The sequence below is a fragment of the Ranitomeya variabilis genome, chromosome 1 (genome assembly GCF_051348905.1).
Source record: "Ranitomeya variabilis isolate aRanVar5 chromosome 1, aRanVar5.hap1, whole genome shotgun sequence".
Lineage (NCBI taxonomy): Eukaryota > Metazoa > Chordata > Amphibia > Anura > Dendrobatidae > Ranitomeya > Ranitomeya variabilis.
In genome coordinates this window covers 534,247,237-534,272,184 of record NC_135232.1, presented here as the reverse complement: position 1 = coordinate 534,272,184, position 24,948 = coordinate 534,247,237, and the positions used below count along the sequence as shown (strand labels likewise).

The following is a 24,948-nucleotide window of genomic DNA, read 5'->3' as shown; positions in this document are numbered from 1 at the left end:
TGATTTCATTTTGTAATAAGCTGATAATGCTTATAACCATTTTTTTGTTCAAAATAAAAAAAAAAAGGTTGAAAACTCTGCTGTGCATAATAATTTGGAACATACATTTTGAGTGTTTATTTTTTTAAAAAAGATACTGTTTCATAGGCAGTTTGTTCCAAAACATTGCAATTATACTAGAATAGTAGATGACTGGAAAATAACAATGACTGCAATTCAGATAGGTAATTTAGAGAAAATATGAGGAAATATTATTTGCATAATAATTTGGAACACAGTGTAGTGTAACAGACAGCAAATAGAGTGGAATGTAGGCATGAAGGGCCCAAATTTGAAGTTCACAGATAGATCTGGCTTTTGACAGAGAAACCACATTAATATTTGGCCTGTATTTTATTTCTACCACTGAATACTCTTTAGAACTAGAGTAACAGACAGCAAATACAGTCTGAAATACCCAAATTAGTAGCCCACAGATGGATCAGGTGTATGACAGAGGTTCCACAATGCTCAATATGTGGCCTGTGTTTTTGTATTTTTCACCCCACAAACTGTATAGAATGAGGATAACAGGCAGCAAATACAGTGGGATGGAGGCCTGAAATGCCCAAATTTGTAGCCCACAGATAGATCATTGGTCTGACAGAGGAACCACACTGTTCAATATGTGGCCTGTATTTTTTTACCACAAAATACTATATAGAATGAGGGTAACAGGCAGAAAATACAGTGGAATGGAGATATGAAATGCCCACATTCATAGCCTACAGATAGATCAGGGGTCTGACCAAGGTACCACACTGTTCAATATGTGCCCTGTATTTTTTACCCGAAAATACTGAGTAGAACGAGGGTTACTGACAGCGACAGCCAATACAATGGAAAAGAGGTCTGAATTGCCCAAATTTGTATCCCACAGATATATCTGGAGTCTGAGGCTATGTGCACACGTAGAATGGACCTCTGCGGATTTTTCCGTAGCGGAATTTAGAAATCCGCAGGTAAAATTCACAGCGTTTTACCTGCGGATTTACCGTGGATTTACTGTGGTTTTTATGCGGATTTTGTGCAGATTCCACTGCGGTTTTACACCTTCAGTTTTCTATTATGGAGCAGGTGTAAAACCGCTGAGGGTTCCGCACAAAGAATTGTCATGCTGCGGAATGTAAACCGCTGCGTTTCCGTGCGTTTCTTTCTGCAGCATGGGCACAGCGTTTTCGGTTTCCCATAGGTTTACATTGTACTGTAAACTCATGGGAAACTGCTGCGGACCCGCAGCTGCAGATCTGCTGCGGATCCGCAGCAAAATCCACAACGTGTGCACATAGCCTGACAGAGAAAACACAATGCTCAATATGTGGCCTGTATTTTTGTATTGTATTTTTTACTCATATATACTGTATAGAATGAGGATAACAGACAGCAAATACAGTGGAATGGAGGCCTGAAATGCCCAAATATGTAGCCCACAGATAGATTGAGGTCTGACAGAGGTACTACACTGTTCAATATGTGCCCTGTATTTTGTACCTGAAAATACTGAATAGAACGAGGGTTACAGACAGCCAATACATTGGAAAAGAGGTCTGAAATGCCCAAATTCATAGCTAATAGATAAATCTGGCATATGGCAGAGGTACAACGATGCTCTACATCTGGCCTGTTTTTTTGTATTTTTTACCCCAAAATACTCTATAGAACGAGGGTAGCAGACAGGAAATGCAGTGGAATGTAGGCCTTAAATGCCCAAATTTGTACCCACAGATAGATCAGGTGTCTGACAGAGAAACCATAATGCTCAATATGTGGCCTGTATTTTTTTTTACCACTAAATACCCTTTAGAACTAGTGTAACAGACAGCAAATACAGTGGAATGTAGGCATGAAGTGCCCAAATTTGTAGCTCACAGATAGGTCTCGTGTCTGACAGACAAACCACAATGCATATTATGTGGCCTTTATTTTTGTAATTTTTTACCCCAAAATAGGGTTGAGCGAAACGGATCGTTCATTTTTATAAGTCGTCGACTTTTGGCAAAGTCGGCGTCTCATGAAACCCAACCCGATCCCTGTGTGGGGTCGGCCATGCAGTACGCGACATTCGCGCCAAAGTCGCGTTTCAATGACGCTAAAAGCGCCATTTCTCAGCCAATGAAGGTGGACGCAGAGTGTGGGCAGCGTGATGACATAGATCTCAGTCCCCACCATCTTAGAGAAGGGCATTGCAGTGATTGGCTTGCTTTCTGCTGCGTCACAGGGGCTATAAAGGGGCGTTCCCACCGACCGCCATCTTACTGCTGCTGATCTGAGCGTAGGGAGAGGTGCCGCTTTGTCAGAAGCAGGGATAGTGTTTTGCAGGGTACATTCACCCCCAAACCGCTTGTGCTGTAGCGATTTCCACTGTCCAACACCACCTTTTGTTTGCAAGGACAGTGGAAGCTACATTTTTTTTTCCTCAGCGCTGTAGCCCATTGGGCTGCCCTAGAAGGCTCCCTGATAGCTGCGTTGGTGTGTGTGTATGCCGCTGTGCAAACCAACTGCTTTTTTCAAAGCACAAATCCTGTTGTTCCTTCCTTTCTGCACAGCTATCTTGTTTGTTTGTCCACACTTTTGTGTGCAGCAGTCCTTTTTATAGCTGCCTGACATACTTTTCAGAGATTACTGCAGGGAGATAAAGCTTTGCATGTCTGCCTCTGTGCCAGTGCTGTGTGTGGCATCTGTCTCTCATTGTGTGCCACCGAAAACCAGTGAGTAATACTAAGCCTTTTTTTATTGTTCCTTAAAAAAAAAAAAAATTAAATAGTGGGAGATAAAGATTGGCAAGTCTGCCTCTGTGCCATTGCTGTGTGTGGCATCTGTCTCTCATTGTGTGCCACCGAAAACCAGTGTGTAATACTGGGCCTTTTTTTGGGGGGGGTAAATTCTCCCTGTAAAAAAATAAATAAATAGTGGGAGATAAAGATTGGCAAGTCTGCCTCTGTGCCAGTGCTGTGTGTGGCATCTGTCTCTCATTGTGTGCCACCGAAAACCAGTGTGTAATACTGGGCCTTTTTTGGGGGGGGTAAATTCTCTCTGTAGAAAAAAAAATTAATAGTGGGAGATAAAGATTGGCAAGTCTGCCTCTGTGCCATTGCTGTGTGTGGCATCTGTCTCTCATTGTGTGCCACCGAAACCAGTGTGTAATACTGGGCCTTTTTTTTGGGGGGGGTAAATTCTTTCTGTAAAAAAAAAAAAAAATAGTGGGAGATAAAGATTGGCAAGTCTGCCTCTGTGCCAGTGCTGTGTGTGGCATCTGTCTCTCATTGTGTGCCACTGAAAACCAGTGTGTAATACTGGGCCTTTTTTTGGGGGGGGGTAAATTCTCTCTGTAAAAAAAAAATTAAAAGTGGGAGATAAAGATTGGCAAGTCTGCCTCTGTGCCATTGCTGTGTGTGGCATCTGTCTCTCATTGTGTGCCACCGAAAACCAGGGTGTAATACTGGGCCATTTTTTTTTTTTTTTTAAATTCTCCCTGTAAAAAAATAAATAGTGGGAGATTAAGATTGGCATTTCTGCTTGAGTTCCGGTCCCGTGTGTGCCATCTGTCTCAAATTATTGGGGCACAGAAAACCTAGTGTGTAACATTGGGCCTGATTTTCCTTTCAGTGTCAGGCACCTATAAAGGTATATATAAATCCTACAGAAGTTTGAGTTCACCTTATAAGTTGTTTTATAGTAACAAATACCGTTACTTTGGTTACGTTTTGCAAACAATGAGGAAGTCTAGTGGAAGAGGTCGTGGCCGTGGGCGGCCATTGTCAGCTGGTAATGATGGTAGTGGTGGTGGAGCATCAGGTGGTAGTGGTAAAAGCAGTACAGCACCTAAGTCTCGAGTTGTTGAGCCAGGTTCGTCGTCTGGTTACACAAGGCCTCGAACGCTCCCTTTTCTGGGAGTAGGAAAACCACTTTTGAAGCCGGAGCAGGAGGAACAAGTATTGGCTTTCATTGCTGACTCTGCCTCTAGCTCTTTCGCATCCTCCTCGGAAAGTGCCAAATGTCAGAGCAGTGCATCATCAGTGGATGCTCCCGGTCAGGAACAAGTCGCTTCCTTGTGTCCTTCAGCCAGAACAACAGTGAAGGATGCGTCAGTTGACACAACTGGTTACTCCATGGAGCTCTTTACACATACCGTTCCTGGGTTAGACAGTGAAACAGTTAACAGGCCATGCCCATTAGAAGTTGAATCGGACATGGAGTGCACAGATGCACAGCCACAGCCAGATTACTATGCTGTTCCTTTGACTCAGACCAGAACATTGCCCTCGCACTGTAGTGAGGCAGAATCAAACCCAGTGGAGACTATGGTGCCCCGTCACGAACGCTATACCACCGGCTTACACGGTGACACAGACGAAGTTGCACACGACATAGAAGAGGAGGTCATAGATGACCCAGTTGTTGACCCCGATTGGCAGCCATTGGGGGAACAGGGTGCAGGCAGCAGTAGTTCTGAAGCGGAGGAGGAGGAGCCACAGCAGGCATCAACATCACAACAGGTTCCATCTGCCGGGCTCGTATCTGGCCAAAAACGCTTGGCAAAACCAAAACCAGTTGGAGGACAGCGTGGCCATCCGGTTAAAGAAGCTCAGTCTGCAATGCCTGAAAAGGTATCCGATAGTAGAAAGAGTGCAGTCTGGCATTTTTTAAAACAACATCCAAATGATCAGCGCAAAGTCATCTGTCAAAAATGTTCAACTACCTTAAGCAGAGGTCAGAATCTTAAAAGTCTAAATACAAGTTGCATGCATAGACATTTATCCACCATGCATTTGCAAGCCTGGACTAAGTACCAAACGTGCCTAAAGGTTGCAGCACCCTCGGCCAATGAAGCTAGTCAGCAACGCTACATCCCTTCCCTCCCTGTAAACCCACCATTTCCCGCGCCACCTGCAGTATCTGTGCAGCTTTCGTCGCCAGGCCAAAGCAGTCAGGGAATCACCAGGTTAGTAGTAGGAAACACTGCATGTAGGGCACCGGCAAGAATACCATCTCCAACCCTCTCTCACTCACCCATGTCCACCGGCACCACCGCTAGTTCCACGATCTCCAGCTCTCCAGTCCAGCTCACCCTACATGAGACTCTTGTTAGGAAAAGGAAGTACTCATCCTCGCATCCGCGTACACAGGGTTTGAATGCCCACATTGCTAGACTAATCTCATTAGAGATGATGCCCTACCGGTTAGTTGAAAGCGAAGCTTTCAAAGCGCTGATGGACTACGCTGTACCACGCTACGAGCTACCCAGTCGACACCTCTTTTCTAGAAAAGCCATCCCAGCCCTCCAACAGCATGTTAAAGACCGCATTGTCCATGCACTCAGGCAGTCTGTGACTACAAAGGTGCACCTGACAACAGATGCATGGACCAGTAGGCATGGCCAGGGACGTTACGTGTCCATCACGGCACACTGGGTGAATGTGGTAGATGCAGGGTCCACAGGGGACAGCAATATTGGGACAGTTCTGCCTAGCCCACGGTCAAGGAAAGAGTTGGCTGTAGGCGTTCGCCCACCCTCCTCCTCTTCCTCGTCCTCCTGCAGAAGCGAGAGCTCATCCACAGACTGCAGTCGCACATCCACTCCATCCGCAGCTGCCACTGTTGCACACCAGGTGCGCCATTATGGGACAGCTAGTGGCAAGCGTCAGCAGGCTGTATTGGCAATGAAGTGTTTGGGCGACAACAGACACACCGCGGAAGTTCTGTCCGAGTTCTTGCAGAAAGAAACTCGGTCTTGGCTGGGCACTGTACATCTTGAGGCAGGCAAGGTAGTGAGTGATAACGGAAGGAATTTCATGGCTGCCATAGCCCTTTCCCAACTGAAACACATTCCTTGCCTGGCTCACACCTTAAACCTGGTGGTGCAGTGCTTCCTGAAAAGTTATCTGGGGTTAACCGACCTGCTCCTCAAAGTGCGCAGACTTTGCTCGCATATCCGCCGTTCGCCCGTACACTCCAGCCATATGCAGAACTATCAGCGGTCTTTGAACCTTCCCCAGCATCGCCTAATCATCGACGTTGCAACAAGGTGGAACTCCACACTGCACATGCTTCAGAGACTGTGCGAACAGAGGCGTGCTGTTATGTTTTAGTGGGAGGATACACATACACGGGCAGGCAGTTGGATGGCAGACATGGAGTTGTCAGGTGTGCAGTGGTCGAAGCTACAAGACCTGTGTCAAGTCCTTCAGTGTTTTGAGGAATGCACACGGCTGGTTAGTGCAGACAACGCCATAATAAGCATGAGCATCCCCCTAATGTGTCTGCTGATGCAAAGTTTGACGCACAAAGGAGCAAGCGTCTGCAGCCGAGGAAGAGGAAAGCCTTGATGACAGTCAGCCATTGTCTAGTCAGGGCCGTGTAGAGGACGCGGTAGTGGGCAAAGAGGACGAGGAGGATGATGGGGATGAGTACTTTTTTAATGAGGAAGCTTTTCCTGGGCCAACAGAAATTAGTGGCTTTGCAAGGCCGGGTTCTGTTTTTTTAAGGGAGACAAGTGACATAGATTTGCCTGTAACTGCCGCTCAAACCAGCACAACCGCAGATTTGACAACTGGAACTTTGGCCCACATGGCGGATTATGCCTTACGTATCCTCAAAAGGGACCCACGCATTATTAAAATGATGAGCGATGACGATTACTGGTTGGCCTGCATCCTTGACCCTCGCTATAAAGGCAAATTGCAAAATATTATGCCACATGAGAACCTCGAACAAATATTAGCAACCAAACAAGCTACTCTTGTAGACCGTTTGATTCAGGCATTCCCAGCACACAGCGCCGGTGATGGTTCTCACACGAGCTGCAGGGGGCTACAGGGCAGAGGTGTTAGAGGTGCACAAATCAGAAGTGGCGTTGGACAGAGGGGTTTTCTGACCAGGTTGTGGAGTGATTTCGCAATGACCACAGACAGGACAGGTACTGCAGCATCTATTCAAAGTGACAGGAGACAACATTTGTACAGTATGGTTACTAACTATATTTCATCCCTTATCGATGTTCTCCCTCAACCGTCATTCCCATTTGATTACTGGGCATCCAAATTAGACACCTGGCCTGAATTGGCAGAATATGCATTGCAGGAGCTTGCTTGCCCAGCAGCTAGTGTGCTATCAGAAAGAGTATTCAGTGCTGCTGGTTCAATATTAACCGAAAAAAGGACTCGTCTGGCTACCCAAAATGTGGATGATCTAACCTTCATTAAAATGAACCACTCCTGGATTTCAAATTATTTTGCCCCACCTTTCCCGGCTGACACCTAGCTTTCCTATAAAAAGGTCTTGCTTGTGGACTGGTCTTACTGAGTGTTCCAATCTCTTAATTTGCAGCAGCTGTTTGTCCAGCATACGACATGTTTACACCTCCCTCAATGGGAAAATTCCCCCCACGGGGCCGTGGTCTCGCCACTTGGCGCAAGCACCCGTTAGAGTGCGGTTTGTCTGAAGAGGTGGGTGTGCCCACTTTTGGTCGACGGCACTGCCACTGGGTCCCTCATAGCACAATGAAGTGTCTCTGGCGGTGGTGGCGCGCACCCAACGTCAGACACACCGTTGTAACATGAGGGGCCCTGGGACGGTACCGCCGGCCACAAGACAGTTCACCCCCCCCAGCTCAAACTGTGCTCTACCACGTGCAAAATTATCTCTCACAGCTCCACCAATGTTTAGTCTATGCGCTGACATCATTCACTGCCTGGCTCTGACAATACCAATTTGTTGACATCTATGATGCTAGTTAAAGTAGTCTAAGTCAGTGTCCTATATTGGCACCAGTAAATACTTTCTGCCAAATTACTATGTCAGAAACTCAGCAGATGAGCCCACCCCTGTACCTAAGTATGCCACACTTTTTTTTTTTTTTGCGAGACATTAACATCTATTTATTTTTTGTGAGTACTAACTGTGTCAGACACTCCTTGCAATCGTCCTCCGCTGACCACAACAATGCTGCCTGTGTACCCCTGCGAGATAACTCTAAGTGCCTTGAGCCTATTTTTAGTTATTTTAGGCCTAGTAAGCCTGTCTGCAGTCCCTCCTAGCAATCCTCCTCCGCTGACCACAATGCTGCCTGTGTATCCATGTAACCGATTTAAAACTGCCTTGAGCCTATTGTTAGTTATTTTAGGCCTAGTAAGCCTGTCTGCGGTCCCTCCTAGCAATCCTCCTCCGCTGACCACAATGCTGCCTGTGTATCCATGTAACCGATTTAAAACTGCCTTGAGCCTATTTTTAGTTATTTTAGGCCTAGTAAGCCTGTCTGCGGTCCCTCTTTGCAATCCTCCTCCTCCGCTGACCACACCAATGCTGCCCGTGTACCCCTGGAACCTATTTTAAAGTGCATAGAGCCTATTTCTTTATTTTTTGTAATATTAAAAAAGCCATGATGGACTACGCTCAGTGGCGGACACTGACAGCTTTGGGCCCCTGTGCAAGAAATCTGTCTGGGCCCCCCTCCCTGCCCAGCATCATACCTCCCAACTTTTGAAGATGGGAAAGAGGGACACAGCTTGCGGCGCGCAACGCGCGGCGCGGCAAATTTTAGGCCACGCCTCTGGCCACACCCATTCATAACTAGTCACACCCATATCCACGTCCCAAACACACCCATTTAGCACTGCTGATCACACTTTCATAAAGAATAATTATAAATAAAAAAATATGGCCACACAGTGCTCCATACTGTATAATGGCCACACATGATGGTCAATACTGTATAATGACCGCAGATAATGCTCCATACTGTATAATGACCGCACATGATGCTCCATACTGTATATTGACCGCACATGATGCTCCATACTGTATAATGACCGCACATGATGCTCCATACTGTATAATGACCGCACATGATGCTCCATACTGTATAATGACCGCACATGATGCTCCATACTGTATAATGACCGCACATGATGCTCCATATTGTATATTGACCGCACATAATGCTCCATACTGTATAATGACCGCAAATAATGCTCCATACTGTATAATGACCGCACATGATGCTGCATACTGTATAATGGCCACACATGATGCTCCATACTGTATATTGACCGCACATGATGCTCCATACTGTATAATGACCGCACTTGATGCTCCATACTGTATAATGACTGCACATGATGCTCCATACTGTATAATGACCGCACTTGATGCTCCATACTGTATAATGACTGCACATCATGCTCCATACTGTATAATGACCGCACATGATGCTCCATACTGTATAAAGACCGCACATGATGCTCCATACTGTATAATGACTGCACATCATGCTCCATACTGTATAATGACCGCACATGATGCTCCATACTGTATATTGACCGCACATGAGGCTCCATACTGTATAATGACCGCACATGATGCTCCATACTGTATATTGACCGCACATGATGCTCCATACTGTATAATGACCGCACATGAGGCTCCATACTGTATAATGACCGCACATGATGCTGCATACTGTATAATGACCGCACATGAGGCTCCATACTGTATATTGACCGCACATGATGCTCCATACTGTATAATGACCGCACATGATGCTCCATACTGTATATTGACCGCACATGATGCTCCATACTGTATAATGACTGCACATGATGCTCCATACTGTATAATGACCGCACATGAGGCTCCATACTGTATAATGACCGCACATGATGCTCCATACTGTATATACTGTGCACTGTACTATGTGCACATATATAGTGTTATATACACTGAGCACTGACCAGGCTGCAGGAACTCACATTATAATATACTATATTATAATGTGAGTTCCTGCAGCCTGGTCAGTGCTCAGTGCACATAACACTATATATGTGCACATAGTACAAATATATATCTGATATATAATGTGGGATGTCCTGGAGCCGGGCTCAGGGTCACACAGTGCAGGGTGAGGATCACTGTGACTTATTGCTGCAGCTTCAGCTTACATGCAGATCGGGTGACGCTGGAGCCGATACCTTATCTGTATGTAAACTTAAGGTGGTGCAATAAATCTCACAGTACAGAGAGATCCTCTACAGAAAGCAGATAAGAAAGCAGGAGTGAGATGAAGCCCATCACATACCTCCTGCCCGGGACCCCATGGCTTTCTACTAACTTCATCTCTCCTCTCCGGCGCGCAGGTGACGTCAGATCAGCAGACACACAGGCTCCTGCTGTGTCTGCAATAGGAGGATGCCGGCCGGCACTTGTACTCTGCTAATACAGTGCGGGGCCTGCACCCGTGCACCGATCTACTGCAGCAGCACAAAGCCGGGCCCCTGTATGTCCCTGCCTGCAAGGGCCCCCTCCACCTCCGGGCCCCGGTGCGGCTGCACCGGTTGAACCGGCGGTAGGTCCGCCCCTGACTACTCTGTCCCACGCTACGAGCTACCCAGTCGACACTTCTTTTGCAAGAAAAGCCATCCCAGACCTCCACCAGCACCACCACCATTGTCCATGCACTCTGGCAATCTGTGAGTACAAAGGTGCACCTGACAACAGACGCATGGACCTGTAGGCATGGCCACGGAAGGTTACGTGTCCATTACGGCGCAATGGGTTAATGTGTGTGGCCATTATACAGTATTGAGCATCATGTGTGGTCGTTATACAGTATGGAGCATCATGTGTGTCCATTATACAGTATGGAGCATCATGTGCGGTCATTATACAATATGGAGCATCATGTGCGGTCATTATACAGTATGGAGCATCATGTGTGGCCATTATACAGTATGGAGCATCATGTGTGGTCATTATACAATATGGAGCATCATGTGCGGTCATTATACAGTATGGAGCATCATGTGGGGTCATTATACAGTATGGAGCATCATGTGCGGTCATTATACAATATGGAGCATCATGTGCCGCCATTATACAATATGGAGCATCATGTGCGGCCATTATACAATATGGAGTATCATGTGCAGTCATTATACAGTATGGAGCACTGTGTGGCCATTATACATTATTGAGCATCATGTGTGGCCATTATACAGTATTGAGCATTGTGTGTGGCCATTATACGGTATGGAGCACTGTGTGGCCATAGTTTTTTGTTTAATTATTGTATATGAAACAGTGTGATCAGCAGTGCTACATGGGTGTGGTTGGGACGTGGATATGGGTGTGACTCATTATGAATGGGTGTGGTCAGAGGTGTGGCCTAAAATCTGCCAAAACTTTGTCCCTCTTTCCCATCTTCAAAAGTTGGGAGGTATGCCCAAAATACTGTATAGAACAAGAGTAAAGGACAGCAAATACCGTGGAATTGAGGCCTGAAGTGCCCAAATTTGTAGCCCACAGATAGAACTGGCGTCTGACAGAGAAACCACCATGCTCAATATGTGGCCTGTATGTTTGGATTTGTTACCCCAATATACTGTATAGAATGAGGCTAACAGACAGCAAATACAGTGGAGTGGAGGCGTGAAATGCCTAAATTTGTCAGGCACCAGATCTATCTGTGGGCAACAGAGAAACCACAATGCTCAATATGTGACCTGTATTTTTGTATTTTTTACCCCAAAATACTGTATAGAACAAGGGTATCAGACAGCAAATACAGTGGAATGTAAGCCTGAAATGCCAAAATTTGTAGCCCACAGATAGTTCAATGGTCTTACAGAGGTACCACACTGTTCAATAATTGGCCTATATTTTTAACCGTAAGATACTGTATGGAAAGAGGGTAACAGACAGCAAATACAGTGGAATGGAGGCCTGAAATACCCAAGTTTGTAGCCCACAGATAGATCAGGTGTCTGATAGAGTTATCACAATGCTCAATATATGGTCTGTATTTTTGTATCTTTTACCCCATAATACTGTATAGAAGGAGTGTAACAGACAGCAAATGCAGTGGAATGGAGGCCTGAATTGCCCAAATTTGTAGCCCACTGATATATCAGGGGTCTTACAGAGAAACCACAATGCTTAATATTTGGCTTGTATTTTTGTATTTTTTATAGCAAAATACTGTGTAGAGTGAGGGTAACAGACAGCAAATACAGTGGAATTGAGGCCTGAAATGCCCAAATTTGTAGTCCACAGATAGATCAGGTGTCTGACAGAGGTACCCCACTGTCCAGTATGTGAACATATAAAAAAAGTGGCTCTGGATTGCTTTGGAATAAAATAATCAGGATTATGCAATGATATCTATACAGTGTCTGCATGCCTTGCACTGATATGTATGGAGCCACATGCACTCCCCTGCCTACCTAGCACTGCAATCTATATACTCCGTAATTAGTCCTTAGAAGGACTGTTGGTTTAGCAGGATTTGTGTAAAATATGATGGTAGACCCACACTAACTAATAAATCCCCAAATCTGACCCTATCTTGGCAGGAGATCTCCCTACACTGTCTGAACCCGGAGCTGAATGTGCCGAGACGGGCGGTGCCAGGTCTCTTATAGACCTGATGACGCTGTGCGGCCAGCCAATCACTGTAATAATACAACAAAGATGGCTGCGAAATTACAGTGCACGGCACACAATCCCTTCATGTTGATTGGCTCTGTAAAGAGTGCCAAGCATGCAGGGCAGAGACCCGAGCTTCTGCCGAGCAAACCCAGAAATGCTTGGTGCTCGCTTATTACCACGAGTACAGCGATGCTCGAGCCAGTAACGAGCATTACCGAGTATGCTCGCTCATCACTAATAGCAAGTGAGCATTTCTGCTACATACAGGCGATCTGACATCACCTGTATGTCATAGAACCGATCGAATAATGGCAGCTTCTAGTCTCCCATGGAGACAATTGAAGGATGCCAAAAGTAAAAAAAAATTTTTTTAATATTTTAATAATTTAAAAAATATAAAAGTTCAAATCACCCCCCATTTGCCCCACTCAAGATAAAAAAAAAAAAAATCAAACATACACCTATTTGGTATCGCCACATTTAGAATTGCCCGATCAATATAAAAAAGAATTAACCTGATCGTTAAACAGCGCAATGAGAAAAAATGACAAAACGTCAGAATTATGTTTTTTTGTCACCGCAACATTGCATTAAAATGCAATAACAGGCGTTCAAAAGAACATATCTGTACCAAAATGATATAAGTAAAAATGTCAGCCCGGCACAAAAAATAAACCTTCACCCAACTAGAGATCACGAAAAATGGAGATGCTACGGTTATCGGAAAATGGCACAATTTTTTTTTTTTTAACAAACTTTGGAATTTTTTTCACCAAAAAAAAAACCTATACATGTTTGGTTTCTTTGAACTCTTATTGACCTACAGAATCATAATGGCAGGTCAGTTTCACCACTTTTTTGCAATTTCACCGCACTTGGAATTTTTTTTCTCATTTTCCAGTACACAATATGTTAAAACCAATGTTGTTGTTTAAAAGTACAACTCGTCCCACAAAAAACAAGCCCTCACATAGCCATTCTGACAAAAAATTTAAAAAGTTATGGCGAAGGGAAGAAGGGGAGCAAAAAATGAAAATGCAAAAAATTAAAAAATGGTCCGGGGGTTAAAGGATTAATGTTTCTGGATGCCAGCCAAACCGTATCACCTACTTTAAAAACAGAAACCGCCAAGCGTCTTCTATCAGCCTTCCGTTTATGGCAATCTTGGACAACCCCAATATTCTTCTGAGCCTCTTTCCAAACACCCATGAGCTCCTGTATGGTAACCTGTCCTCCACCCCAGGACACTCAGAACTTATCCTGGAAAATTCACCAAAATGGTGATGAAAACCACAATTACAGAAAAGCGGGCTGCTACACTGAGCGGTGGCACATTTTTTGGATAATTTGCATATGATTAACATGTTTTTCAATTCTGTGTTTTCCATAATTCTATAACATTTTCTTTTTGGTGTTGCAAAGTCAATGTTGAGGAGTAAATCAAAAGAGCATAAATGTCTTTTATCTGTGTGTCCAATGTATGAGAGTAGAGATGAGCCTTTGTGCATCCCTAGTCAATGGTGCAAGCCAGTGCTCTTTGGCCATTGACAGAATTTTTGTGAACTTCCTGACTAACATCATGCCAGGCTGGTAAATCAAATGCTGTGATGGGGATCCCAGACAGTCAGCAAATTCATGCAGCTCCTGTTCTCAGTCAAAAAGCACTGACATAGACCATGGTTAGACAAAGCGATCTGCTCGCTTCTATGTGAGACATCATAGCAGTCGGTGATATTACTCATTTACACATGACAGATTGTTATGAAAAGTCACATGAAAATGTTCAATAAGATTTACGATCTAAACATTTTTTCTAGGTACTTTCCATTTGGAATCGTTTTCCTGATTGCTGGGAAAATTTTGGAAATGGAAGACCCATATGTAATTGGGAGGAAGCTGGGACTCTATGCTCAGGGCCGTTTCTTCAACAGGGCGGGCAGGGCGGCCACACGGGGCGCCGTGGGGCCGGGGGGCGCAGGAGAGGCCTCGGGCCCCGGTGGTCCCCTGCCCGCTGCTGCTGCTGTTTAAGGGCTGTCAGGGGCGCGGATGCCGCGCTCAGTGCTGAGCGCGGGCGCGCCCTGCCCGAACTCAGCTGCAAATCTGACAGCTGAGCGGTCAGATCATCGCCTCGCGTCGCCGCGCCCCCCCCCCCGCACCGCACATAATGGTTGCGGCCACCTCGGCGCCGCCACTCACCCATACCTCCCAACCGTCCCGATTTCAGCGGGACAGTCCCGCTTTGGCACCGGGGTCCCGCTGTCCCGCTTCGGGCATTTAAAATCCCGAATTTGCGGCCGCCGGTGAAGCCCCGCCCACTTCCGGGACGTAGAGAGAGCCTGTTTTTTTTTTTTTTTATATAAAAGCTGCCTCCTGACCGCCCGCGCAACACCCCCCCCCCCTCCCGCCCCCTGTGCGGCGCTGCCACGCTGAAGGAGAGAGCCTGCAGCAATCAAGAAGAAAGGTCAGCGATTCACTACCTCTGGCTGTGTGTGCACGGAGCTCCGGCTTCTGCTCTTAGCTGCTATCCCGGCAGAGAAGGAGAGACGGGGGAGGTGCCGGGATAGTGCAGAGCTGTGAGCAGGAGACTGAAGACTTCAGCAGAGAGCTGCACATGGACATCAGCCGCCCCTGCATCACAGAGGAGATTGTGTGTGTGTGATGTGTGTGATGGCTGCGTGTGTGTGTGTGTGATGGCTGGGTGTGTGTGTGTGATGGCTGTGTGTGTGTGATGGCTGCGTGTGTGTGTGTGTGATGGCTGCGTGTGTGTGATGGCTGCGTGTGTGTGTGTGATGGCTGTGTGTGTGTGATGGCTGCGTGTGTGTGTGTGTGATGGCTGCGTGTGTGTGTGTGTGATGGCTGCGTGTGTGTGTGTGATGGCTGCGTGTGTGTGTGATGGCTGCGTGTGTGTGTGTGATGGCTGCGTGTGTGTGTGTGATGGCTGCGTGTGTGTGTGATGGCTGCATGTGTGATGGCTGCGCGTGTGTGTGTGTGTGTGATGGCTGCGTGTGTGTGTGTGATGGCTGTGTGTGTGATGGCTGCGTGTGTGTGTGATGGCTGCGTGTGTGTGTGTGATGGCTGCGTGTGTGTGATGGCTGCGTGTGTGTGATGGCTGCGTGTGTGTGATGGCTGCGTGTGTGTGATGGCTGCGTGTGTGTGTGATGGCTGTGTGTGTGTGATGGCTGCGTGTGTGTGATGGCTGTGTGTGTGTGATGGCTGTGTGTGTGTGATGGCTGTGTGTGTGTGATGGCTGTGTGTGTGTGATGGCTGTGTGTGTGTGATGGCTGCGTGTGTGTGATGGCTGCGTGTGTGTGTGATGGCTGCGTGTGTGTGTGTGTGTGATGGCTGCGTGTGTGATGTCTGCGTGTGTGTGTGATGGCTGCATGTGTGTGTGATGGCTGCGTGTGTGTGTGTGTGTGATGGCTGCGTGTGTGTGTGTGATGGCTGCGTGTGTGTGTGTGTGATGGCTGCGTGTGTGTGTGTGTGATGGCTGCGTGTGTGTGTGATGGCTGCGTGTGTGATGCATTTGTGTCAAAGCTGCATGTGTTTGTGAGCTGCGTGCGTGTGAGCTGCGTGCCTGTGTGTGAGCTGCGTGCCTGTATGTCATTATACAGTATGGAGCATCATGTGTGGTCATTATACAATATGGAGCATCATGTGCGGTCATTATACAGTATGGAGCATCATGTGCGGTCATTATACAGTATGGAGCATTATGTGTGGCCATTATACAGTATGGAGCATCATGTGCGGTCATTATACAGTATGGAGCATCATGTGCGGTCATTATACAATATGGAGCATCATGTGCGGTCATTGTACAGTATGGAGCATCATGTGCGGTCATTATACAGTATGGAGCATCATGTGCGGTCATTATACAGTATGGAGCATCATGTGTGGCCATTATACAGTATGGAGCATCATGTGCGGCCATTATACAGTATGGAGCATCATGTGTGGCCATTATACAGTATGGAGCATCATGTGCGGCCATTATACAGTATGGAGCATCATGTGCGGTCATTATACAGTCTGGAGCATCATGTGCGGTCATTATACAGTCTGGAGCATCATGTGCGGTCATTATACAGTCTGGAGCATCATGTGCGGTCATTATACAGTATGGAGCATCATGTGCGGTCATACAGTATGGAGCATCATGTGTGTTCATTATACAGTATGGAGCATCATGTGTGGCCATTATACAGTATGGAGCGTCATGTGTGTTCATTATACAGTATGGAGCATCATGTGTGGCCATTATACAGTATGGGGCACTGTGTGGCCATATTTTTTTGTTTATAATTATTGTATATGAAACAGTGTGATCGGCAGTGCTAAATGGGTGTGGTTGGGATGTGGATATGGGTGTGACTAATTATGAATGGGTGTGGTCAGAGGCGTGGCCTAAAATTTGCCGCGGCGCGCAAAGCGCGCCGCAAACTTTGTCCCTCTTTCCCATCTTCAAAAGTTGGGAGGTATGACTCACCTCCGCTCCGCGCTGGATGAACAGCGAGAATGAACAGCCAGGATGAGGCAGCTCGGCCACTCCCACACTGATAGCAGGGGCGCCGCGCTCTCGGCTGAGCACGGGCGCTCCCTGAGACAGTGATCAAAGAGCTAAGCACACACACTATCACTGTCAGACTAGGCTGCCTGGCTGTTGCCAATTTCAATGCTGGACAGGACAGGCTGCAGTCTAGTCTGACAGTGGTAGCAGTATAGCAAAAATGCCCACCCCCTGCCTATGGATTAGTCCTTCCCTTCCCAGCAGCCCCATTTAGCAGTCTGAGCGCGCTCAGACTCAGAGGGCAGAGGGCACTGACACACTGAACAGGTGAGGGGGTCTGAGGGATGGGATGGGTTGGGCTAGCCTTTTTTTTTGGATGGGGACCCCCACACCTGCCCCCCCCCCAACCACCCTTGGGGCATGCTGATTTGGCATGCCCCACAGCATGAAACCCGGGAGGGGGCCCAGCTGACTTACCTCATCTTTGGCAGTCTGGTGGCATCCTCACCCAGGCGAGAAGTGTTGGAAAGAGTTATGGCAGTAACTGTATACCTGGCAACCAATAATTTAGCTTTTCGAGGATCGTCAAATACATTGTTTACACCAAATAATGGACATTTCCTTGGGCTTATAGAGCTTCTTGGAAAATTTGAACCAGTAATGAGAGATCATTTAAAACGAATTACTTCCCAGGAAATCCATACACATTACTGTGGAAATTTAATTCAAAATGAAATTATCTGCTTGATGGCCTCTCAGGTGAAGAAATGTATTCTAGAAAAAGCCAAAAGATCTAAGTATTTTTCAATAATGTTGGACTGCACACAAGATGCAGGTCACACTGAACAGTTGTCATACACCTTAAGATTTGTTGATATAGATGATGATCACGTAGCAATAAAGGAACATTTTATTGGCTATCGTCCTGCTACTGATACATCTGGGGAAAGTCTCGCCAATCTCCTTTTAGAAGAGATTAGTAAATGTGACCTGGAATTAGAAAATGAACTGGCAGAAAAGCTGAATTATTCGGAAGCTATTAATGCTTTTGCAGCGGCTAAATCTAGAAGAGTCAGTTTCTCATAAATCTGCAACCTACAATTTTTAGGATCTGTTTCCAAAATAATTAATAGATATTATTTACCTACAACTTTGTTCTCACCGTTAATAATTAGCATACTTGTCCCTTTTCCCCAAGTTCTATATAAGTTAAAGGCAAATTATAATTTATTAAAAAAAGGGAAGATACAAGCCTGCTCTCTATTTATTACTCAAGCCCACAAAAATAATGTTTATTATTTTCGGTGCCGGGGGGGGGGGGGGGGGGGGAGAAATTTCCTACTCTCGCCCTGTGTCATTTTTGGGCTAGAAACTGCCCTGTCTATGCTATAACAGTCTTGGCAGGACTAACAATACATGGTGTATTCCTTCTACCACTATTATACCTTATCATTACCAGAAAGAACCCATTTTCATTTATAAAAGGAATTCTCCAGGCTCTTCTAATTGCGCTTGCCACTTCCTCAAGGTAAATTTTTAAATATATTATGTAGTTCAAAATGTTAACAGAAGTGAAAAGAATCTGTGAAATGATTATTTATTATTTGTATGTTTATTAGTGTTGAGCATTCCGATACCGCAAGTATCGGGTATCGGCCGATACTTGCGGTATCGGAATTCCGATACCGAGTTCCGATACTTTTGTGATATCGGAAATCGGAATCGGATCCATCTTCATGTAAAAAATAAAGAATTAAAATAAAAAATATGGATATACTCACCTCTCCGGCGGCCCCTGGACCTTACCGCTGTTAACCGGCAGCCTCCATTGAGGAGTTTAGGGCCTGCGATGACGTCGTGGCCTTTGATTGGTCGCGTGAGCGGTCACATGAGCGGCACGCGACCAATCAGAAGCCGCGACGTCATCGAAGGCCCTTCATGCGCTCATTCTTAGGAACGGAGGCTGCCGGTTAACAGCGGTAAGGTCCAGGGGCCGCCGGAGAGGTGAGTATATCCATATTTATTATTTTAATTCTTTATTTTTTACATTAATATGGATCCCAGGGCCTGAAGGAGAGTTTCCTCTCCTTTAGACTCTGGGAACCATCCAGGATACCTTCCGATACTTGAGTCCCATTGACTTGTATTGGTATCGGGTATCCGATATTTTTCGGGTATCGGCCGATACTATCCGATGCCGATACTTTCAAGTATCGGAAGGTATCGCTTAACACTAATGTTTATTCTTTATGGACTGAATATAATTAGGTGCGATAGAGAATTATAACAGTGCAATTAATATTTTAAAAGATTTCAGCAAAGGCACGTGTATGAAGAAATAAAATTATCCCCTTAACCCCCAAGGGTGCTTTGCATGTTACAAATTCTACAATTTTACAATTCTGACCACTGTCCTTTTATGAGTTAATAACTCTGGAACGCTTCAACAGATCTTGGGCATCTGCCCAATTAGCTTCTTCGGGAGGCCTCTGTGATTCTTGCGGACAGTACCGCAGGCTGCTGTACCTTGCGCAGAGAGGGATTTGTAGAGTGGGATGCTGGTGTAAAAGTCATCAGTGTAGAGGTGATAACCTTTAACCAGCAGTGGGTGCACCAAATCCCACACAATTTTCCCACTCACTCCCAAGACAGGAGGACACTGAGGGGGTTCAATCCTGGTGTCCTTCCCTTCGTATACTCTAAAGCTGTAGGTGTACCCTGAGGTACTCTCACAGAGCTTATAGAGTTTGATTCCGTACCTGGCCCTCTTGCTGGGCAGGTACTGACGGAATCCGAGCCGTCTCTTAAAATGAATTAAGGACTCATCCATGCAGATGTCCCTTTGAGGCATGCACACTTCAGCAAACTTTTTGTTGAAGTGTTCGATGACCGGCCGAACTTTGAACAGACGGTCAAAGTTGGGGTCATCTCGTGCGGGACACTGTGCATTATCGTTATAATGCAGGAATTTATGGACGGCCTCAAAACGTGTCCGGGCCATGACTATTTGGAACACTGGAGTGTTATATAAAATATCAACACTCCAATATTGCTGAAGTTCTGGCTTCTTTAGGATCCCCATGTGGAGGACCAGGCCCCAAAACTGCATCATTTCAACTGCGTCTACAGGAGACCAGTTAGAATATGATGAACCTGAGTTTTGTTCCTAAAATTGATGAGCATGCAAATTAGTTTGCTCCACCATGAGGTTAAGAAAATCCTCAGAGAAAAAGACTTTGAAAAAGTCTAGTTCTGTGAGGCCGGTGGTGTCAAACTTGATTCCTGATTCTGCCACAAAATCAGGAATCAGTGGCTCGTAATTTTCAGGTGGCGAGGTCCATATGGGGTCTGCAGTGGGGTGCGCTGGTTCATCTTCATCTTTATCTTCTGGAATGGTGGGCACTGCCTCATCTTCTGTCCTGCGGCGTCTGCATGGCGGTTCCATAGGACCCGAGGAGGGGAAAGATGAAGAGGATGAGGATGAAGCATCGGAAAAGTAAAGAAAAGTGGGATCCACTCCCTCACCATGCCTCCTCCAATGAATAGCGCTGTTGGGATGAACGGGACATTTTTTTTGTGAGTATGGTGCTTGGGTGTACTTTATTGATAACTATGTGTACATGTGGGGGGATAGTGATTGGTGCAAACTATTCTGAAAAGAAAAAGCTAAAGGAAAAAAAGCAAATAGGGAGAAAAAAATACCTGTGAAAAGAAAAGTCTAAAACAGCAGGCCCTAGCTCTGATAAGTGAACCGCGTCACTTATCAAAATTTGGTGGCTGCTTGGTGTGCGAACGAGGATGTAAAAAAAAGGAAAACGGCAGGCATGAGAGCTCTGATAAGTGAACCGCGTCACTTATCAAAGTTTGGCGGCTGCTGGGTGTGCGAACGGGGATGTGAATAAAAAAAAGGAAAATGGTGGGCACAAGAGCTCTGATAAGTGAACTGGGTCACTTATCAAAGTTCGGCGGCTGCTGGGTGTGCGAACGGGGATGTGAAAAAAAGTTAAACGGCAGGCACGAGAGCTCTGATAAGTGAACCGTGTCACATATCAAACATCGGTGACTGCTGGGTGTGCGAACAGGGATGTAGGAAAAAAAAATAAGGAAAACGGCAGGCAAGAGAGCTCTGATAAGTGAACCGTGTCACTTATCAAAGTTTGGAGGCTGCTGGATGTGCACACATGTCTGGTGCAAGGGGGGGTGAAAAAAAAAGTAAAATGGCAGGCACAAGCTCTGATAAGTGAACTGCGTCACTAATCAAAGTTTTGCGGCTGCGGGATGTGTATACGGAGTTGGCGCAAAGGGGGCTGAGGAAAAAACAGCGAGCACGAGTGTTGATCGGTGAACTGCGTCACAAATAAACGCTTGGCGGCTGCTAAATCTGCGCACAGAGGCAGTGCAAAGAGAGATGAGGAGGGTAAAAAGAGGGGGAAGGGGGATGAGGGATTGGGGTGGATGAAGAGAGATTGAGTAGGGATCAGGGATGATACTTACAGTTCTAGTCTTTATTCTTTCTTCTGTCTTCTTTCTTCAGCAGGGATTGTGGTGTTACAGGCTTCTGTAGCACCACAAGGCCCAGCACAGGAGAAGATCTGGCTGTGTGACCACTCTGCAGGAATCCTCAGCCAGCACCGTCCTAGGATTGAGTACATCGGTACTCGATCCTAGCCTGAGACCTCATTGTTTCATCCAATCTGATTGGTCTGAAACAATGAGAAAGGCTGTGATTGGCTGTTCAAAATAGAACAGCCAATCACAGCGATCGGGAGGGTTGGGGGGTGGCGACAGACCCCAGGATGCCGAGGCCATCTTCCCTGAGGTAAGATGGCGTCGAAATTTTAATGCGATCACCGTGACTTAAGTCGCGATATCGCATTAAATACCATGACATACTATCCCGTCCCTGGGAATTAAGGCCCAGGTCACCTCGACGGGATAGTACGTCTAATGGCAGAAAGGGGTTAAAATATTATTGAAGTCACATAAATGTAGAGGACGAGTATAACTCTAAAACAGTGTTCCCCAACATCGGTTTTGCATATGTTGGGTGCACAACTAGGAAATTAAAAACAAGGATATCGGAACACCTAAGAGATATTACAAATTTTAATGCCATTAATAGAAATATATCTATGGTTTCAAAACATTTTGCAATGCACCATGAAGGTAATATTTCCGCTATGTTCATTCAGAGGATTGAGCTATTAAAGAAGTCTGTCCGTGGAGGAGATATTAAGAGACGCCTCCTCACAAGGGAGGTGTACTGGATATATAATTTACAAACTAGATTGCCTTTGGGACTTAACAAAAGGAACAAAATTATGTGATCTGAAGTTTTCGCTGTGATTTGCTAAAAGCATTGTATATATACTTTCTCTGCATTTGTGATTGCAGGACCTGCGATCACATCATGTGATCTGAAGTCTTCACTGTGATTTGCTAAAGCATTGTATATATACTTCCTCTGAATGTGTTTGTAGATAGCCATGATGAAGATCTTTTAGATCGAAACGCGTAGCTATTAGCAGGTTTTTGTCGCTGTTCACATTCCCTTTTGTGCAGGGATGATTTTTAGGGATATGGATCAATAAAGGATTTTTAATCGGAAAGGAGCTGGAACAATCTTCACATTTCTTATGTCTTCAGCTGTTGCTACGTCTGGGTCAGGACGGGTTCATGTGCTCCTGTGGTCTGTCGGTGAGCTGACTGGGCCTTTGGCCCCCGCATTTTTTCATTGATACTTTCAATATTCACCTGATTTCATTCCGGTGCCACTCCTTCTTCAGCGTCTTCTGCACTGGCGCGCATTAACCATGTCACCGTGCCCTCTGACCTGAGCGTCACTGCAGAAGACGCTGATGACAGAGTGGCGCCGGAACGAGGAGCAGGTGAATATCATGCAGCGCAGCGCTCCCCTCCCCGTTATACTCACCTGCTCCTGGCATGGTGCAGTCCCTGCTTCCCCGGCGCCGCAGCTTCTTCCTGTATTGATCAGTCATCGTTACCGCTCATTACAGTAATGAATATGCAGCTCCACCCCTAAGGGAGGTGGAGCCACATATTCATTACTTTAATGAGCGGTACCATGTGACCGCTCAGTACAGGAAGAAGCTGCGGCGTTGGGGAACCACTCCAGAGACCAAGCCAGGAGTAGGTGAGTATCTCAGTGTGGGGGTGGCAGAATGCCACTGACGAGGAGCCTCCTTGGACCGCCGCATCATCAGGCAGCCTGCTGGCGCCCCCCTGACGGCTGTGCCTGGGGCACATGCCCTGGCTGCCCCCCCCTGGATACGCCCCTGTTATCGTACCTTGAGGCATGTCATGACTAAAGTGCAGGAGTGCAGGTGGGACACACAGGAGCCTCCACTCATGAAGCCATGGCTGTGAAACGCAAGTTGAGGCTCCTTCGTGTCCCACCTAATATCCAGTCCTTTATAACTTTAGTTTTCTGCCTATACTGCTATTTAACCTAACTGACTCAATTTATTGACATCTGTATTTAGAACTTTTTGTTTATTAACTTTGGATCTGATAATTCAGGGATCCTCAATTGTGGTTGGTCTAATGTTATGGCTTAAGGGTATTCTTCACTTAGCCAAGTGGATATTTTTGTAGGTTTGTATGTGGGAAATGTTATTTATTAAGTAATTAAGTATTTTGTGTGATATAACTCTCTGATTTAAGGGCATAAAAATAAAAAAGTTAAAATTGTAACATTTTTGCCAAATTTCCATTCTTTTCATAAAGAAGAGCAAGTCATATTGTGGAAATTTTACCACTATCATGAGGTACAATATGTCACGAGAAAACTTTCTCAGAATCAGAGGGATACGTTGAATAGTTCCAAAGTTATTACCACAAAAAGTAACAATGCTCATAATTGTAAAATTTGGCCTAGCCATGAAGGTGAAAACAGGCTTGGGGGTTAAAGAAAACAATGATTTATTGCACCGTTAATACAGTAGTGCAGTAGATTTCTCCTTTTGCAGCAATTAACCAAATTTCATTTTTTATTTTGCTACAGTTCTGCAACTCTACCAATTACATTAAAATGCCTTTTAGAAAATAATAAAATCGATCGACGTGTAGCCAGATTTGTTCTTCCAGTTGGTGCTACTATCAATATGGACGGAACTGCGCTGTATGAGGCTGTGGCTGCCATATTTATTGCCCAAGTGAATGAGTATGATCTAGATTTAGGACAAATCATAACAATAAGGTAAGCTATTTTATCAAATAAGTAACACAAATTTTTTTAGATTGATTTTTATTTACAATTACTCTAGGATAACACTGGAGCCTTATTAGGCTATGTGCCCATGTTGCATTTCTTAAGCGTTTTTGCCGTGGTTTTCCTCCGCGGAAACGCTTAAAAAACGCTTACAAAAAGCATTCCCATTATTTTTAATGGCATTCTGCAATTGTGCCCATGCAGCGTTTTTTTTCCGCAGCGGAAACGCATCGCGGAAAAAAACGCAGCATGTTAATTAAAAAAGAGAAAAAAAATGTATATACACTGGCGCTTAATCACCTGAAAAGATAAGGTGGGGGCCTTGGAAGCTGCATGTGGTTAAAACAGGTTCTGTGCAGGACTCTGTTAGAAAATTTAACACCTAAATAATAATATTACAAACCACTGCGCTAAAACTAAGGCTGAAATATCAATATACTTACCATACTTCTATTATGGCTGTTTGTGTGTTGTATGAGAATCCTTATGGGTAAAGGGTTGCACCTGGTTACAGCGATTTTATCCTTATATGAGGTTTTATAGGCTGCACCTGGAGTGTTCCTATATGGGGTTAAGTGTTTCTCGGTGTGATAAACCAAATTGCCCAGTGAGTGGCAAGAAGGTACCAGCGCCTAGCATGCCCCGGCCGGAAACAAAGCTAAGGACGCGGTGCCGAGATGGGGGCGGAGCTAGTGTGACATCACAGAAAGCAGGGACGGGTGCGCGAGAGAGACAAGCTGCCAACTAG

The 24,948-nt window shown here is 45.7% G+C and overlaps 1 protein-coding gene across 1 annotated transcript in view; it reads left to right on the top strand.

The window, feature by feature from the left end:
• Positions 1 to 24,948, top strand: part of LOC143766682 (excitatory amino acid transporter 5-like) — a 2,075,093-nt gene that overhangs the window by 1,344,335 nt on the left and 705,810 nt on the right. Inside the window, exons 5-7 of the mRNA XM_077254538.1 lie at positions 14,277 to 14,377; positions 18,365 to 18,497; positions 23,994 to 24,188. Coding sequence (XP_077110653.1) covers positions 14,277 to 14,377; positions 18,365 to 18,497; positions 23,994 to 24,188 — 429 coding nt within the window. The remainder of the gene's footprint in view (positions 1 to 14,276; positions 14,378 to 18,364; positions 18,498 to 23,993; positions 24,189 to 24,948) is intronic.